Below are 17,598 nucleotides of genomic sequence, written 5' to 3'. Positions count from 1 at the left end.
GGTTTAATATAGGGACTGTTAAATCATGAGGTTACCTTTGCATACCACAGTGCTTCCCATGCTCGGTGTGTGTGTGTGTGTACGGTCCTAAGTAAGTGTGTGTGTGTGTACCTTGGAACACCACAGCCCTGTGTACGGTGCTTCCAGGTTGGTAGTCTTGCGGCATGGGAGACCACAGGAAAGTGTAGTAATCCCTCGCTGTGTTCCAACCCACCTACAGACCCAACGCAGGAGGACAGGCTACAGCTAAAACATACACACTGGCATTTTGTTCTCACACCAACACAGGACACACAGCAAGACTAGGATCTCACAAATACCTGTTACGTACCTTGTTAATCATAATACAAAAGAGTGGTATTGCCCAAAGCAAGATCAACAAGTTGAACAGCCCAGCAGCCGAAAAGTGAAACGTACACTATCGGTCAAAAGTGTTAGAACACCTACTCATACAGAGGTTTTTCTTTCTTTTGACTATCTTCTACATTGTAGAATAATAGTGAAAGACATCAAAACTATGAAATAACACATATGGAATCATGTAGTAACCAAAAAAGTGTTGAACAAATCAAAATATATTTTATATTTGAGTCTTCAAATTGCCACCCTTTGCCTTCATGAATGCACATTCTTGGCATTCTCTCAACCAGCTTCACCTGGAATGCTTTTCCAACAGTCTTGAAGGAGTTCCCACATATGCTGAGCACTTGTTGGCTGCTTTTCCTTCACTCTGCGGTCCGACTCATCCCAAACCATATCAATTTGGTTGAGGTCGGAGGATTGTGGAGGCCAGGTCATCTGATGCAGCACTCCATCACTCTCCTTCTTGGTAAAATAGCCCTTCATACCGCCTGGAGGTGTGCTGGGTCATTGTTCTGTTGAAAAACAAATGATAGTCCCACTAAGCGCAAACCAGATGGGATGGCGTATCGCTTCAGAATTCTGTGGTAGCCATGATGGTTAAATGTGCCTTGAATTCTAAATAAATCACAGTGTGACCAGCAAAGCACCCCCACACCATAACACCTCCTCCTCCTCCATGCTTCAAGGTTGGAACCACACATGTAGAGATCATCCGCTCACCTACTCTGTGTCTCACAAAGCCACAGCGGTTGGAACAAAAAAATCTCAAATTTTGACTCCAGACCTAAGGACAAATTTCCACCAGTCTAATGTCCATTGCTCGTGTTTCTTGGCCCAAGCAAGTCTCTTCTTCTTATTGGTGTCCTTTAGAAGTGGTTTCTTTGCAGCAATTTGACCGTGAAGGCCTGATTCACACAGTCTCCTCTGAACAGTTGATGTTGAGATGTGTCTGTAACTTGAACACTATGAAGCAATTGTTTGGGCTGCCATTTCTGAGGCTGGTAACTAATGAACTTATCATCTGCAGCAGAGGTAACTCTGGGTCTTCCATTCCTGTGGCGGTCCTCATGAGAGCCAGTTTCATCATAGCGCTTGATGGTTTTTGCGACTGCACTTGAAGAAACTTTAAAAGTTCTTGAAATGTTCCGGATTGACTGACCTTCATGTCTTAAAGTAATGATGGACTGTTGTTTCTCTTTGCTTATTTGAGCTGTTCTTGCCATAATATGGACTTGGTCTGTTACCAAATAGGGCTAGCTTCTGTACACCCATACCTTGTCACAACTCAACTGATTGGCTCAAACGCATTAAGAAGGAAATAAATTCCACTAATGAACTTTTAAGGCACACCTGTTAATTGAAATGCATTCCAGGTGACTACCTCATGAAGCTGGTTGACAAAATGCCAAGCATGTGCAAAGCTGTCATCAAGGCAAAGGGTGTCTATTTGTTTCACCCTTTTTGGTTACTACATTGTTCCATGTGTGTTATTTCATAGTTTTGATGTCTTCACTATTATTCTGATACGTAGAAAATAGACAAAATATAGAAAAACCCTTGAATGAATAGGTGTTCTAAAACTTTTCACCGGTATTGTATTTCACAGCCGAGTTGTGATTGGTTGAAGATGGGTTTGTTTCCCATCATGCACACCAGTCCTGTTCTCATTCTCATGTAACAGTAGGCTAAACAAAAATAATGTACCACATACAATTACAGGGATGGAAACATTTATTTGAAACCACAAACCCTCCCTCACTCCTTGCCAGTTCTCCCCTCTCTCATTGGAGAGGCTGGGAGGAGGTGTGTGTGTAAGTGCTGACAGAGGGGAGCAGCAGAGCCTAGTTTAAACGGAAGCAGACACAGAAGAGAAAGAGGTTCTAATTTTAAACATACTTCTAAATGGTGGGAGAGAGATGTAATCATATCAATGTCGCCCCCTGTCACTTGAGGAGCGCATTTTCACATTCCTCGACAACGAGACACTTGTGTTCAGTCTGCATTGTCAATTTTATTTTATTTATTTATTTTACCTTTATTTAACCAGGTAGGCAAGTTGAGAACAAGTTCTCATTTACAATTGCAACCTGGCCAAGATAAAGAAAAGCAGTTCGACAGATACAACGACAGAGTTACACATGGAGTAAAACAAACATACAGTCAATAATACAGTATAAACAGTCTATATACAATGTGAGCAAATGAGGTGAGAAGGGAGGTAAAGGCAAAAAAAGGCCATGGTGGCAAGGTAAATACAATATAGCAAGTAAAACACTGGAATGGTAGTTTTGCAATGGAAGAATGTGCAAAGTAGAAATAAAAATAATGGGGTGCAAAGGAGCAAAATAAATAAATAAATAAAATACAGTTGGGAAAGAGGTAGTTGTTTGGGCTAAATTATAGGTGGGCTATGTACAGGTGCAGTAATCTGTGAGCTGCTCTGACAGTTGGTGCTTAAAGCTAGTGAGGGAGATAAGTGTTTCCAGTTTCAGAGATTTTTGTAGTTCGTTCCAGTCATTGGCAGCAGAGAACTGGAAAGAGAGGCGGCCAAAGAAAGAATTGGTTTTGGGGGTGACTAGAGAGATATACCTGCTGGAGCGTGTGCTACAGGTGGGAGATGCTATGGTGACCAGCGAGCTGAGATAAGGGGGGACTTTACCTAGCAGGGTCTTGTAGATGACATGGAGCCAGTGGGTTTGGCTACGAGTATGAAGCGAGGGCCAGCCAACGAGAGCGTACAGGTCGCAATGGTGGGTAGTATATGGGGCTTTGGTGACAAAACGGATTGCACTGTGATAGACTGCATCCAATTTGTTGAGTAGGGTATTGGAGGCTATTTTGTAAATTACATCGCCAAAGTCGAGGATTGGTAGGATGGTCAGTTTTACAAGGGTATGTTTGGCAGCATGAGTGAAGGATGCTTTGTTGCGAAATAGGAAGCCAATTCTAGATTTAACTTTGGATTGGAGATGTTTGATATGGGTCTGGAAGGAGAGTTTACAGTCTAACCAGACACCTAAGTATTTGTAGTTGTCCACGTATTCTAAGTCAGAGCCGTCCAGAGTAGTGATGTTGGACAGGCGGGTAGGTGCAGGTAGCGATCGGTTGAAGAGCATGCATTTAGTTTTACTTGTATTTAAGAGCAATTGGAGGCCACGGAAGGAGAGTTGTATGGCATTGAAGCTTGCCTGGAGGGTTGTTAACACAGTGTCCAAAGAAGGGCCGGAAGTATACAGAATGGTGTCGTCTGCGTAGAGGTGGATCAGAGACTCACCAGCAGCAAGAGCGACCTCATTGATGTATACAGAGAAGAGAGTCGGTCCAAGAATTGAACCCTGTGGCACCCCCATAGAGACTGCCAGAGGTCCGGACAACAGACCCTCCGATTTGACACACTGAACTCTATCAGAGAAGTAGTTGGTAAACCAGGCGAGGCAATCATTTGAGAAACCAAGGCTGCTGAGTCTGCCGATGAGGATGTGGTGATTGACAGAGTCGAAAGCCTTGGCCAGATATTAATAATGCAGCACATGCAACAATATTGATGACAACGATGCTATTTTCACTTTTCTTCTTAATATAAATCCACTAGTGTTCTATAAATTACACTATAATTTTGTGTTTCTTACATCAGCAAACAGCAATTTGTTTTTTCTTAGCAAATTTGGCCTAAATCTAAGGCTAATTGCTAGCGAGCTAATAAATTAACTAGGTCAGAGCAAACATAACAAGCTATACAGCCTGATAATACCAGTGATGGCGTAGACCTACAGCTGAATGTTTTTTGTGCAACAGTATCTTCTAAATCAAAGAGGAATACACAAAGCAAGAATGTTAGCTATAAAGTTGCTAAGAGAAAACATTAAATGTAGCCAAAGATTATAGGGTCCCCTAAGAAACACTTGTCAACACTTTGGTTCCTACCCTGTCACAATAACTCCTCCCTGGCATTTTCATTTAATGTCATGTCAAACACCGTATTCAAAAGTGCCCACTATTTATTATATTCTAACTATAGAATTAGAATAAGAGTTATATTTCCATGATTCCAACAGTTCACCAAAGTGTTTTGATCTAAACCACAAGTCAAACTGCAACATTTGGTAAAAAAATAAGGCCTAGATTGTTTGCCCATATCGTGGACCCTACATGGCAGTGTGGAAATTCTCTCAAATGAGTACAGGAAGTGCACAATTGTATTAAAATGCTGAATTTTTGTGGGGTTGAATTGAACAGTATAAAACAATCAGAATTGAGAAAGACCAATTGAAATACATTAGAATATATGTGTTGCTACCCTATGATCACACTACTCATAAAGCACATTTAGAACTTATATTATTCAAAAACAAAAAACACCGACAAATACCGTCAACAACAAATAAAATACTGTGATACCAGCCCTACCTTGATGACAACATCCACTATTAATGAAATAACAATGTTCGGAGTGATGATGATTATTAGTTTGATGACAATGTTCTGTGCGAGGGTGATCGTGTTTTTAGTATGTTGACAGTAATTGGTGTGATATTAGAAAGTAGAGTAATGCATGTAGGGCCTACTCAGAATGCAGGTGAAATTCCATGTGATAATAATAAATATCTAACTCTATTCAGGTGAGAACATTATTTATACCCAAGTGTGTGTGTCTGTCTGTGTGTTAGTCTAAGTCTGGGTTTCCCAAACTCGGTCCTCAGGACCAGAAAATATCCCCCAGCAACACCTATCTGTTCTCCCTTCCTCCTCCCACCTCACTCTGCACATTGAATAACCATACCACAGCTACTGGAAACATCTCTGTAGAAGGAAATAGGCCAGGATTTCCCAAACTCGGAACTCACGACCCCAAGGGGTGCACATTTTGGTTTTTCCCCTAGAACTACACAGCTAATTCAAATAATCAACTAAACATCAAGCTTAGGTGTTAGGGAAAAAACAAAACGTGCACCCTTTGGGGTCCAGAGGATGGAGTTTGCGAAACGCTGATCTACGGGGAGGTTTAAACACATAAATGATTTGGTAATTGTATAGTGGAGGGTTGCAGGTGACTGGAGTTTGGTTTGGAGTGTTCAGACTCAGGAGTGATGTTATAAAATAATCACAGACCAAGCTGCCATCCATCACGAATTAGAGGGGTATGCACACGGTCCGATGACACGTTAATTACACTCTTACTGCACGGGTTTCTCCCAGCAACATGCCACAACTCCACTACCTCCTGAATCAGGGGCTTTTCCAGAGGTGTGTGTTTTAAATCTTAAGAGTTGATACAAGTCCATTTAAGCTTCTAATTGCATTACAAAAAAAATAGGTCTTAAAACTTAAATCTCATTCCAATCTTACTTTGTTTTATATATGGATAAGTGTGATAAGTGTAGGAATATTATCATGGTATCATCAAGGCCTTGTGATGCCAATCCCAGGTTTTAGAAGACAGTATTAATGACAGTATACAGCCAGTAGGGGGAGCCTGTACCTAACCTACATATTTTGTGTCAGAGAGCCTCAGGGTGTCTGTGTGTGTGTCAAGGGTAATGTGAGTAAGTGCCCAAGCAGCTGTGCTAGATGTATGTGTCTGGAGCTCTCTCAGTAGTGCAATCACTCACACACACACACATACAGTGAGAGCCGGGGAGGATGGGGGGAGGGGTAGTGTCATGGCACAAGAAAAAAGCATTAGAAGATAAAAGTGTGAGAAGGGTGAAAAGGGAGGGAGGAGTGTTGGGTTGAAAAACTGACATTTTTTTAATAATTCCTCCTGTGGCTGAGTTTCACTCTTTCATGCCACGCTTTTCATGGGAAAAGCCTACCACCTCTAGCTGCGGAAATACACAGCTCTTTATCACACTCCCAACGCTTCACCATGAAACAGTTTTCATTAGTGCAGACTAACCATCTACATTTTCCAATCTACATTTTCCAAATAAACCCACCATCTTTATTCCTTTTTAATTGAGCTGGGTGGATTTGAAGTAACTTCTTAAAAGATGATAAATGTTTGCTTTTTGTCTTTACGAGACATTAAGCTTCCTCGTTCACATTTCCTGTTAATTCAGTGTGAAATTTGATGGCCCTGATGAAAGAGGAGATATATAGAGAGAGGGGGAGGGAGGGGGAAACAAGAGAAGGAGAGGTGGAAGAGAGAGAAAGTGAGAGAAAGAAATAAGGATGTGAGTGTGTGTGTGTGTGTGTGTGGGGGGGGGGGGGGGGGGGGGGGGGTTGCAATGAAAAATAAAGATCTGGTTAGACCAGAGAGACAGACCAGAAAATACCCCCCAGCAACACCTATCTGTTCTCCCTTCCTCCTCCCACCTCACTCTGCACATTGAATAACCATACCACAGCTACTGGAAACATCTCTGTAGAAGGAAATAGGCCAGGATTTCCCAAACTCGGAACTCGCGACCCCAAGGGGTGCACATTTTGGTTTTTGCCCTAGCACTACACAGCTGTTTCAAATAACCATCTAATCATCAAGCTTTGATCATTTGAATCAGCTGTGTAGTGTAAGGGCAAAAAAACAAAACACTGAAATAGAGAAAAGAATCAGGTTGATGAAAGAGTAAAACAAAAAACGGCCAATCTTCTAGTTGGAGACACGACGAGGCCTAACGGCCAATCTTCTAGTTGGAGACACGACGAGGCCTAACGGCCAATCTTCTGGTTGGAGACACGACGAGGCCTAACGGCCAATCTTCTGGTTGGAGACACGACGAGGCCTGACGGCCTGTCTTCTAGTTGGAGACACGACGGGGCCTGACGGCCAGTCTTCTAGTTGGAGACACGAAGAGGCCTGACGGCCAATCTTCTAGTTGGAGACACGACGAGGCCTAACGGCCAATCTTCTAGTTGGAGACACGACGAGGCCTAACGGCCAATCTTCTAGTTGGAGACACGACGAGGCCTAACGGCCAATCTTCTAGTTGGAGACACGAAGAGGCCTAACGGCCAATCTTCTAGTTGGAGACACGACGAGGCCTAACGGCCAATCTTCTAGTTGGAGACACGACGAGGCCTAACGGCCAATCTTCTAGTTGGAGACACGAAGAGGCCTAACGGCCAATCTTCTAGTTGGAGACACGACGAGGCCTAACGGCCAATCTTCTAGTTGGAGACACGACGAGGCCTGACGGCCAATCTTCTAGTTGGAGACACGACGAGGCCTGACGGCCAATCTTCTAGTTGGAGACACGACGAGGCCTGACGGCCAATCTTCTAGTTGGAGACACGACGAGGCCTGACGGCCAATCTTCTAGTTGGAGACACGACGAGGCCTGACGGCCAATCTTCTAGTTGGAGACACGACGAGGCCTGACGGCCAATCTTCTAGTTGGAGACACGACGAGGCCTGACGGCCAATCTTCTAGTTGGAGACACGACGAGGCCTGACGGCCAATCTTCTAGTTGGAGACACGACGAGGCCTGACGGCCAATCTTCTAGTTGGAGACACGACGAGGCCTAACGGCCAATCTTCTAGTTGGAGACACGACGAGGCCTAACGGCCAATCTTCTAGTTGGAGACACGACGAGGCCTAACGGCCAATCGTCTAGTAGGAGACACGACGAGGCCTAACGGCCAATCTTCTAGTTGGAGACACGACGAGGCCTAACGGCCAATCTTCTAGTTGGAGACACGAAGAGGCCTAACGGCCAATCTTCTAGTTGGAGACACGACGAGGCCTAACGGCCAATCTTCTAGTTGGAGACACGACGAGGCCTAACGGCCAATCTTCTAGTTGGAGACACGAAGAGGCCTAACGGCCAATCTTCTAGTTGGAGACACGACGAGGCCTAACGGCCAATCTTCTAGTTGGAGACACGAAGAGGCCTAACGGCCAATCTTCTAGTTGGAGACACGAAGAGGCCTAATGGCCAATCTTCTAGTTGGAGACACGACGAGGCCTAACGGCCAATCTTCTAGTTGGAGACACGAAGAGGCCTAACGGCCAATCTTCTAGTTGGATTCACGACGAGGCCTGACGGCCAATCTTCTAGTTGGAGACACGACGAGGCCTGACGGCCAATCTTCTAGTTGGAGACACGACGAGGCCTGACGGCCAATCTTCTAGTTGGAGGCACGACGAGGCCTAACGGCCAATCTTCTAGTTGGAGGGTCATGAGGCTACATTTAGGCCCTGTGATGACTGCATAGGATGACTGCATAGCGTCTGATGAGTCAATGCTCCATACAGTGTGAGAAGTACTGGTGCAGGGCTAAGGGAGATCTAGTGTCGCTCACCCAGTCTTTGGGTGGGGTGTAGCTTAAAGATGCCCACCGGTCGTTGGGGGTGGGTTGTAAATAGGGTAGGGTGTACCTTAAAGATGCCCACCAGTCTTTGGAGTGGGGAGTGATGTAGGATGTGTGTGTTTGTGTTACCTTAAATATTCCCACCCAGTCTTTGGGGTTGGGGGTGATGTACGAGGTGAGGGTGTAGCAACACTCCAGTGCCTCCTGGGGCAGGAAGCTCTTCCCAACGTTCTGGAAGATGACATGGGCAAAGTTTGATGTTTCCATGACGCCGATGACACTGCTGGGCAAAGAGCCCACCACCTGGAACGATGACATCATATCCTGTTTGTCACTTCATTTGTCCGAACTGCAGGGAAAATTAGTAATAGAGAGAATTTGGGAAAGAATATAGGGAAGGGATATGAAAACATTTCTGGTTGGGCATGCATATCCCCCCCCCCCCCTCTCTCACACACACACACATCATATTGACATTTTACCCATTTACAATCAAATGTAAATAATTGCTAGTGAACTGACATGTAACATGGAAGAATTCCAAGCCTGCCTAAACATGTTAAAATAACGACATGATGGCAAACAGACTGCATGAGATGGGCTCCAGAGAAAACCACAATATAGGCTTCCAAAAGCTGAAGCGAGTGATCGCCCAAACACAGCCAGCACAGGTCTCATTTACCACAGGCGAACGGGGAGTTGCTAACTATAGCTAGGTAGCGAGCTAATATTCCCTTGACATTTTCCAAGAGCCTGTATCTGACACAAACACGCTTAAGATGATTAGCTAGATAGCTATAATGTTCGCATATATAACGTTGCCCTAACGTAACTATCATGTTCATTGACAACTGGATCGATTAAGATCTCCGCATTAACCTTCAAGGGCCTTGTAGCTAACTAACGTCACGTTGGCTAACGGATCTGACAACAAACTAGCTTATATTGTTAGCTAGCTAGCAATAATCTCAGTGTTAGCTATACGTCTTGCTAGTAGGCCAAATCCCCTAGCAATATGACAATCACAGCTATTTCTTCCGCTTGAATCGATTCATTACCTGTCTTACGAATCCAAACTGCGACAAATTGTGTTTTGAAAGCCAAATGTGTCAGTCCAAACGCGGTTGTGGAAATATCTTCAACCCCCGTTGTCAAAGCATTGAAGATGCTGATGCTTTTCCTGAAATGTGAAAACTGATGGTGTCACTTCCGGGATGGGTTGGTGGCGGTGCTGAGGAGAGAGATTCCATTTCCACCACGCGCAAATTCCAATGAGGTGATGCCGCAAAACAATCTATTTGCAAGTATAAACCAATAAAGCAATTCATGAATATACAGTAGCTATCTCTGGAAAATGTCAGGTTATTTTCCCAGTTGCTGCATCTTGCACTGGGAATAGTGCGAAACGTATACAACACAGAGTGATGATGGAGTGAGTCGCTGGGGGTTCTAGGGGGCGGCGGGTAGCCTAGTGGTTAGCGCGAATCCCTGAGTTGACAAATCTGTCGTTCTGCCTCTGAACAAGGCAGTTAACCCACTACCTAGGCCGTCATTGTAAATAAGAATTTGTTTTTAATTGACTGACTTGGTTGGGAACCACTGTAAAGTTACAAGTACATTTGATAGCCTAAATAGAATTACTCTACTGTACATCAATTAGGGTAATTGGAAATATTACTACCGGAACTATTACATTTGCACAGCATGTTTAGAAAGTTTTGTTGCAAACTATGGTTGATTGAACGTAATCAAGGTTCCTCTTATCTGAAAATATTATGTATAAATATGTTAATGACCACAAACGATTTGCGTTTTAGTCGTTTAATTCACTAATATTGTACCAAATGAAGAGGCTGCACTCGAAATATTGCTGTTAGCGTTTGAGACCAGTTCATTACTGTATCTTACAAACAATGTCCCGTTCAGGTGCATTAAGACACAGGATATCCCGCCTTTGCAAGATTTCCCATTGGCTGTTGCGTCTGGGCTAAGACTCGTGAGAGGTCCGAATAGCGCTCAATCAAAACCAACTCCCCTTCACTTCCTGGCTGTCAGCCGTAATCAATGAAAGCCGGTTTTATCCAGAAGGGAAACAACTTTTGTAAAAATTGACATTTCGTAGAAGGTTCGAGAATTTACGCAGAAGCGTAGGATAATTAACGTAGGTTAGGATAATTAGGTTAAGGTTAGGAAAATGGTTAGGGTCCATCAGGCTTAGCTAAAATGCAAAAAAATGTGAAGTCAATTTGATAAAGACGTGACCCTGTAAACGCCCAGGTCAAGGAGAAATAAGCATGGCTGCCTTGTTCAGAGAGTGTCGGAATCTATTGCAAAGTTGCAATACTCTTGTCGACCTGGATCTCGGTAACTTGTTTACATGTTTTTCTATTTTCCACCATCTTTTTCCCGGTGTGCATGTACATAATAGATCAAAATGGCTTGGTTTTTCTGCAAATCTTCTGAACAGTTGGTTACCCACTGTGTTTTTCGTTTTATCTTTATTTAACTAGGCAAGTCAGTTAAGAACAAATTCTTGTTTACAATGACGGCCTACCCAGCCAAACCCTGCCCTAACCCGGACGACCCCAGACGATGCTGGGGCAATTGTGCACCGCCCTTGGAACTCCTAATCACAGCCAATTGTGATACAGCCTGGGTTTGAACAGGGTGTCTGTAGTGATGCCTCTAGCACTGAGACGCAGTGCCTTAGACCGCTGCGCAACTCTGGAGCCCATACAATTTCCTCCCAAGTTGTTGTTAACGAAATATGAACATTTTAACTATGAACTGATTGCTTGTAACAATGGAGATGGCTATACGCTCATCTCTCACATCCCTATCAGTCAATTCTTTAAAATCATGTTTCCTTCACTCTTCATGTGACCAACTGGATGGAACACAACGTTATTTGTGGCTGGAGTAACTACCGGCATGCCTGCACAAGACTGATCATTTTAATTAATGGCAAGGCTCCCCTAGGACGGTGAACTCAGTCAGCGTCTCAATTTACTGTTGACAGTTATAATAGTAGACTACACAAGGTGCAATTTCGAAATTTGGTTGGTCACATGGTTGGTTGGAATTTTATTGGTCACATGCATGTGATTAGCAGATGTTATTGCGGGAGTAGCGAAATGCTTGTGCTTCTAGCTCCGAAAGTGCAGTAATATCTAACAAGTAATGTCTAACAAACGACACAACATATACTCAATACACACAAATCTAAGTAGGAATGAATTTAGACTATATACATATGTACGAGTGACTTCAGAGCGGAACGGCTAAGATATAGTATAGAAAACAGTATATACATATGAGATGAGTAATGCCAGATATGTAAACATTAAGTGACTAAGAGACCGTAGAATAGAATAGAATACAGTATATTCATATGAGATGAGTAATGCAAGATATGTAAACATTATTAAAGTGACTAGTGCTCCATTCCTTAAAGGGGCCAGTGATTTCTAGACTATGCCTATAGGCAGCAGCCTCTAATGTGCTAGTTGATGGCTGTTTAACAGTCTGATGGCCTTGAGATATAAGCTGTTTTTCACTCTCTTGATCCCAGCTTTGATGCACAGTTGGTGTTATGTCATAGCCCAAGAATGTACTTTAATTAAGGAGTGTCCTATCGTTACTCTTTAAGGTCCAAGGACCTTATTTTGTTTTCAGAGGTAGGCTGGCATCTAAACGTTAATCGATTCTCAATTGCAAAACTGTTCTAGAAACATAAACCCTTTTACTTTCATGGCACATCAAAATATTTTAACTAATGCAAAATCGAATGACTGTACACTTTTAACCGGCTTCATCACAGTTGCAGCCGACAGTATTTTTCAGCTACAACATGTTTCTGGTGGCCTTTTTCCTTTACACACAGGTGTTCGGAGCATGCTAGATAGCTAATTAGCACAGGTGGTTGGTTGCCTGTCTTCCATAAACACACTGTAATATGGACATATAACCATGTGGGAACACTAACCCTAACCCATTTAGTGTCTATGAATGGGGTAGTTATGTCAATCACTGACAGTCACTCAATTAGCCCATGTCAGCTTTTTAGATTGGTAAATTAATCGAGCCAGCTATAAACTTGTAGTAATCATTGTTGAATTACCGACCAGAGGGCCCCCATTGATTTTGTAAGTCAGGGCAAAATTTAGCTTAGGGCCCCCAAAAGGCTAGGGCCGGCTGTGGATGTGGGTATGCAGACCTGTGAGCCATTGCGGCCCCTCATGTTGAGTTCAGATTTGTTTTGACTCCCATCCCAATCCCTGTAGTATGGGATTCTTCATGTTCTGAATTGTTCAGTGGGGTCTTTCTCTAACATACACTATTTTTACAAAAGTATGTGGACACACCTTCAAATTGACCAGTGTATAAAATCGAGCACACAGCCATGCAATCGCCATAGACAAACATTGGCAGTAGAATGGCCGTACTGAAGAGCTCAGTGACTTTCAACGTGGCACCGTCATAGGATGCCACCTTTCCAACAAGTGAGTTTGTCAAATGTCTGCCCTGCTAGAGCTGCCCTGGTCAACTGTAACTGCTATTTTCGTGAAGTGGAAACGTCTAGGAGCAACAACTGTTCAGCCGCAAAGTGGTAGGCCACACAAGCTCACAGATTGGGACCGCCGGGTACTGAAGCACGTAGTGCGTAGAAATAGTATGTCCTCGGTTGCAACCCTCACAACTGAGTTCCAAACTGCCTCTGGAAGCAACGTCAGCACAATCATTTCATTGAGTGTTTCATGAAATGGGTTTCCATGGCCGAGCAGCCGCACACCAGCCTAAGATCACCATGTACAATGCCAAACGTCGGCTGGAGTGGTGTAAAGCTCGCCGACATTGGACTACGAAGCAGTGGAAACACGTTATCTGGAGTTATGAATCACTCTTCACCATCTGTCAGTCCGACGGACGAGTCTGGGTTTGGCAGATGCCAGGAGGACGCTACCTGCCCCAATGCATAGTGCCAACTGTAAAGTTTGGTGGAGGAGGAATAATGGTCTGGGGCTGTTTTTCATGGTTAGGGCTAGGCCCCTTAGTTCCAGTGAAGGGAAATCGTAACGCTACAGCATACAATGACAGCATACAACTTTGTGGCAACAGTTAGAGGGAAGACCCTTTCCTGTGCGACTTCCGGCGCCGACAGAGATGGCCGCCTCGCTTCGCGTTCCTAGGAAACTATGCAGTATTTTGTTTTTTTTAGGTGTTATTTATTACATTGGTACCCCAGGTAATCTTAGATTTTATTACGTACAGTCGGGAGGAACTACTGGATATAAGAGCAACGTCAACTCACCATCATTGCGACCAGGAATACGACTTTCCCAAAGCGGATCCTGTGTTTTGCCCACCACCCTGGACAATGGATCGGATCCCAGCCGGCGAACAAAACAACGACGCTGTAAAAGGGGCAGACGAAGCGGTCTTCTGGTCAGGCTCCAGAGATGGGCAAATCGTGCACCACTCCCAAGCATACTACTCGCCAATGTCCAGTCTCTTGACAACAAGGTTGATGAAATCCGAGCAAGGATAGCATTCCAGAGAGACATAAGAGACTGTAACGTTCTTTGCTTCATGGAAACATGGCTCACTCAAGACACGCTATCGGAGTAGGTACAGCCAGCTGGTTTCTTCACGCATCGCGCCGACAGAAGCAAGCATCTTTCTGGTAAGAAGAGGGGCGGGGGGGTATGCTTATGATTAACGAGACATGGTGTGATCATAACAACACACAGGAACTCAAGTCCTTCTGTTCACCTGACTTAGAATTCCTCACAATCAAATGTCGACCGCATTATCTACCAAGAGAATTCTCTTAGATTATAATCACAGCCGCATATATTCCCCCCCCCCCCCCCAAGCAGATGACCCTGAACAAACTTTATTTGACTCTATGTAAACTGGAAACCACATCTCCTGAGGCTGCATTCATTGTAGCTCAGGATTTTAACAAGGCTAATCTGAAAACAAAACTCCCTAAATTCTATCAGCATATCGATTGTGCTACCAGGGCTGGTAAAACCCTGGATCATTGTTATTCTAACTTCCGCGGCGCATAGGCCCTCCCCCGCCCTCCTTTCAGAAAAGCTGACCACGACTTCATTTAGTTGCTTCCAGTGTATAGACAGAAACTAAAACAGGAAGCTCCCGCTCTCAGGTCTGTTCAATGCTGGTCCGACCAATCTGATTCCACGCTTCAAGATTGCTTCGATCACCTGGATTGGGATATGTTCCACATTGCGTCAAATAACAACATTGACAAATACGCTGATTCGGTGAGCGAGTTCATTAGCAAGTGCATTGGCGATGTCGTACCCACATCAACTATTAAAACATTCCCTAACCAGAAACCGTGGATGGATGGCAGCATTCGCGTGAAACTGAAAGCGCAAACCACTGCTTTGAACCTGGGCAAGGTGACCAGAAACATGACAGAATACAAACAGTGTAGCTATTCCTTCTGAAAGGCAAACAAACAAGCTAAGCGTCAGTATAGAGACAAAGTAGAGTCGCAATTCAATGGCTCAGACACAAAAGATATGTGGCCGGGTCTACAGTCAATCATGGATTACAAAAAGAAAACCAGCCCCGTCGCGGACCAGGATGTCTTGCTCCCAGACAGACTAAACAACTTATTTGCTTGCTTTGAGGACAATACAGTGCCACTGGCACGGCCCGCTAACAAAACCTGCGGACTCTCCTTCACTGCAGCCAACGTGAGTAAAAAATGTAAACATGTTAACCCTCGCAAGGCTGCAGGCCCAGACGGCATCCCCAGCCGCGTCCTCAGAGCATGCACAGACCAGCTGGCTGGTGTGTTTACGGACATATTCAATCAATCCTTATCCCAGTCTGCTGTTCCCACATGCTTCAAGAGGGCCACCATTGTTCCTGTTCCCAAGAATGCTAACGTAACTGAGCTAAACGACTACTGCCCCGTAGCACTCACTTCCGTCATCATGAAGTGCTTTGAGAGACTAGTCAAGGACCATATCACCTCCACCCTACCTGACACCCTAGACCCACTCCAATTTGCTTACCGCCCCAATAGGTCCACAGATGACGCAATCGCAACCACACTGCACACTGCCCTAACCCATCTAGACAAGAGGAATACCTATGTGAGAATGCTGTTCATCGACTACAGCTCAGCATTTAACACAATAGTACCCTCCAAACTCGTCATCAAGCTCAAGACCCTGGATCTCGACCCCGCCCTGTGCAACTGGGTACTGGACATCCTGACGGGCCACCCCCAGGTGGTGAGGGTAGGTAACAACATCTCCACCCCGCTGATCCTCAACACTGGGGCCCCACAAGGGTGCGTTCTGAGCCCTCTTCTGTACTCCCTGTTCACCCACGGCTGCGTGGCCATGCACCGCTCCAACTCAATCATCAAGTTTGCAGACGACACTACAATGGTAGGCTTGATTACCAACAACGATGAGACAGCCTACAGGGAGGTGGTGAGGGCCCTCGGAGTGTGGTGTCAGGAAAATAACCTCACACTCAACGTCAACAAAACAAAGGAGATGACCGTGCACTTCAGGAAACAGCAGAGGGAGCACCCCCCTATCCACATCGATGGGACAGTAGTGGAGAGGGTAGAAAGTTTTAAGTTCCTCGGCGAACACATCACGGACAAACTGAATTGGTCCACCCACAAAGACAGCATGGTGAAGAAGGCGCGGCTTGTCACCAAAAGCTCTCACAAACTTTTACAGATGCACAATCGAGAGCATCCTGTTGGGCTGTATCAACGCCTGGTACGGCAACTGCTCCGCCCACAACCGTAAGGCTCTCCAGAGGGTAGTGAGGTCTGCACAATGCATCACCGGGGGCAAACTACCAGCCCTCCAGGACACCTACACCACCCGATGTCACAGGAAGGCCATAAAGATCATCAAGAACAACAACCACCCGAGCCACTGCCTGTTCACCCCGCTATCATCTAGAAGGCGAGGTCAGTACAGGTGCATCAAAGCAGGGACCCAGAGCCTGAAAAACAGCTTCTATCTCAAGGCCATCAGACTGTTAAACAGCCACCACTAACATTGAGTGGCTGCTGCTGCCATACATGTAAAAAATGTATCACTAGCCACTTTAAACAATGCCACTTAATATAATGTTTACATACCCTACATTACTCATCTCTTATGAATATACTGTACTCGATACCATCTACTGCATCTTGACTATGCCGTTCTGTACCATCACTCATTCATATCTTTATGTACATATTCTTCATCCCTTTACACTTGTGTGCATAAGGTAGCTGTTGAGAAATTGTTAGGTTAGATTACTCGTTGGTTATTACTGCATTGATGGAAATAGAAGCACAAGCATTTCAATACACTCGCATTAACATCTGCTAACCATGTGTATGTGACAAATAAAATTTGATTTGTTTCAGCATGACAATGCCCCAGTGCACAAAGCGATGCAGAAATGGTTTGTCAAGATCGGTGTGGAAGAACTTGACTGGCCTGCACAGAGCCCTGACCTCAACCCCATCGAACGCCTTTGGGATGAAGTGGAATTCCGAATGCGCGCCAGGCGTAATCGCCCAGCATCAGTGCCTGACCTCACTAATGCTCTTGTGGCTGAATGGAAGCAAGTCCCTGCAGCAATGTTGCAACATCTGGTGGAAAGTCTTCCCAGAAGAGTGGAGGCTGTTATAGCAGCAAAGGTGGGACCAACTCCATATTAATGGACATGCTTTTGGAATGAGAAGTTCCAATGATCAGGTGTCCACATACTTTTAATTGTGTTGTGTATCATTAACATAACCAAAATGTAGAATTTCTTAAACTAATAACCTACTACCTCATAAACACCAAGCTTTGTTGACAGAGCTGTGATGCTTTCTCACAGCAACTTATGAGGCTTTGACATGTTGTGGCGTGTCTGCAAAGTTGTTTCTGCGGGGCACAAAAAAACAAAATGAGCAGGACACGAGTTGAATTAA

The 17,598-nt window shown here is 44.6% G+C and overlaps 1 protein-coding gene across 4 annotated transcripts in view; it reads right to left on the bottom strand.

Annotated features, from left to right (window-relative positions):
- The window catches only part of tax1bp1a (Tax1 (human T-cell leukemia virus type I) binding protein 1a), a 44,690-nt gene extending 34,624 nt beyond the window's left edge, over positions 1–10,066 (bottom strand). The window contains exons 1-3 of one of the 4 annotated variants that reach the window (XM_036953323.2): positions 9,674–10,066; positions 8,745–8,964; positions 112–214 (exon numbers count right to left, since the gene is read on the bottom strand). In XM_036953323.2, the coding sequence (XP_036809218.2) occupies positions 112–214; positions 8,745–8,936 (295 nt within the window). In that variant the 5' untranslated portion in view covers positions 8,937–8,964; positions 9,674–10,066. The remainder of the gene's footprint in view (positions 1–111; positions 215–8,744; positions 8,965–9,673) is intronic. The other 3 variants (XM_036953324.2, XM_090209077.1, XM_036953325.2) reach the window with 3 other exon arrangements.
- Positions 10,067–17,598: the final 7,532 nt, after the last annotated feature.

Source organism: Oncorhynchus mykiss, chromosome 18 (assembly GCF_057628025.1).
Source record: "Oncorhynchus mykiss isolate SJ-2025 chromosome 18, ASM5762802v1, whole genome shotgun sequence".
In the NCBI taxonomy this organism is placed as follows: domain Eukaryota; kingdom Metazoa; phylum Chordata; class Actinopteri; order Salmoniformes; family Salmonidae; genus Oncorhynchus; species Oncorhynchus mykiss.
This window is presented reverse-complemented; position numbering and strand designations above follow the sequence as displayed.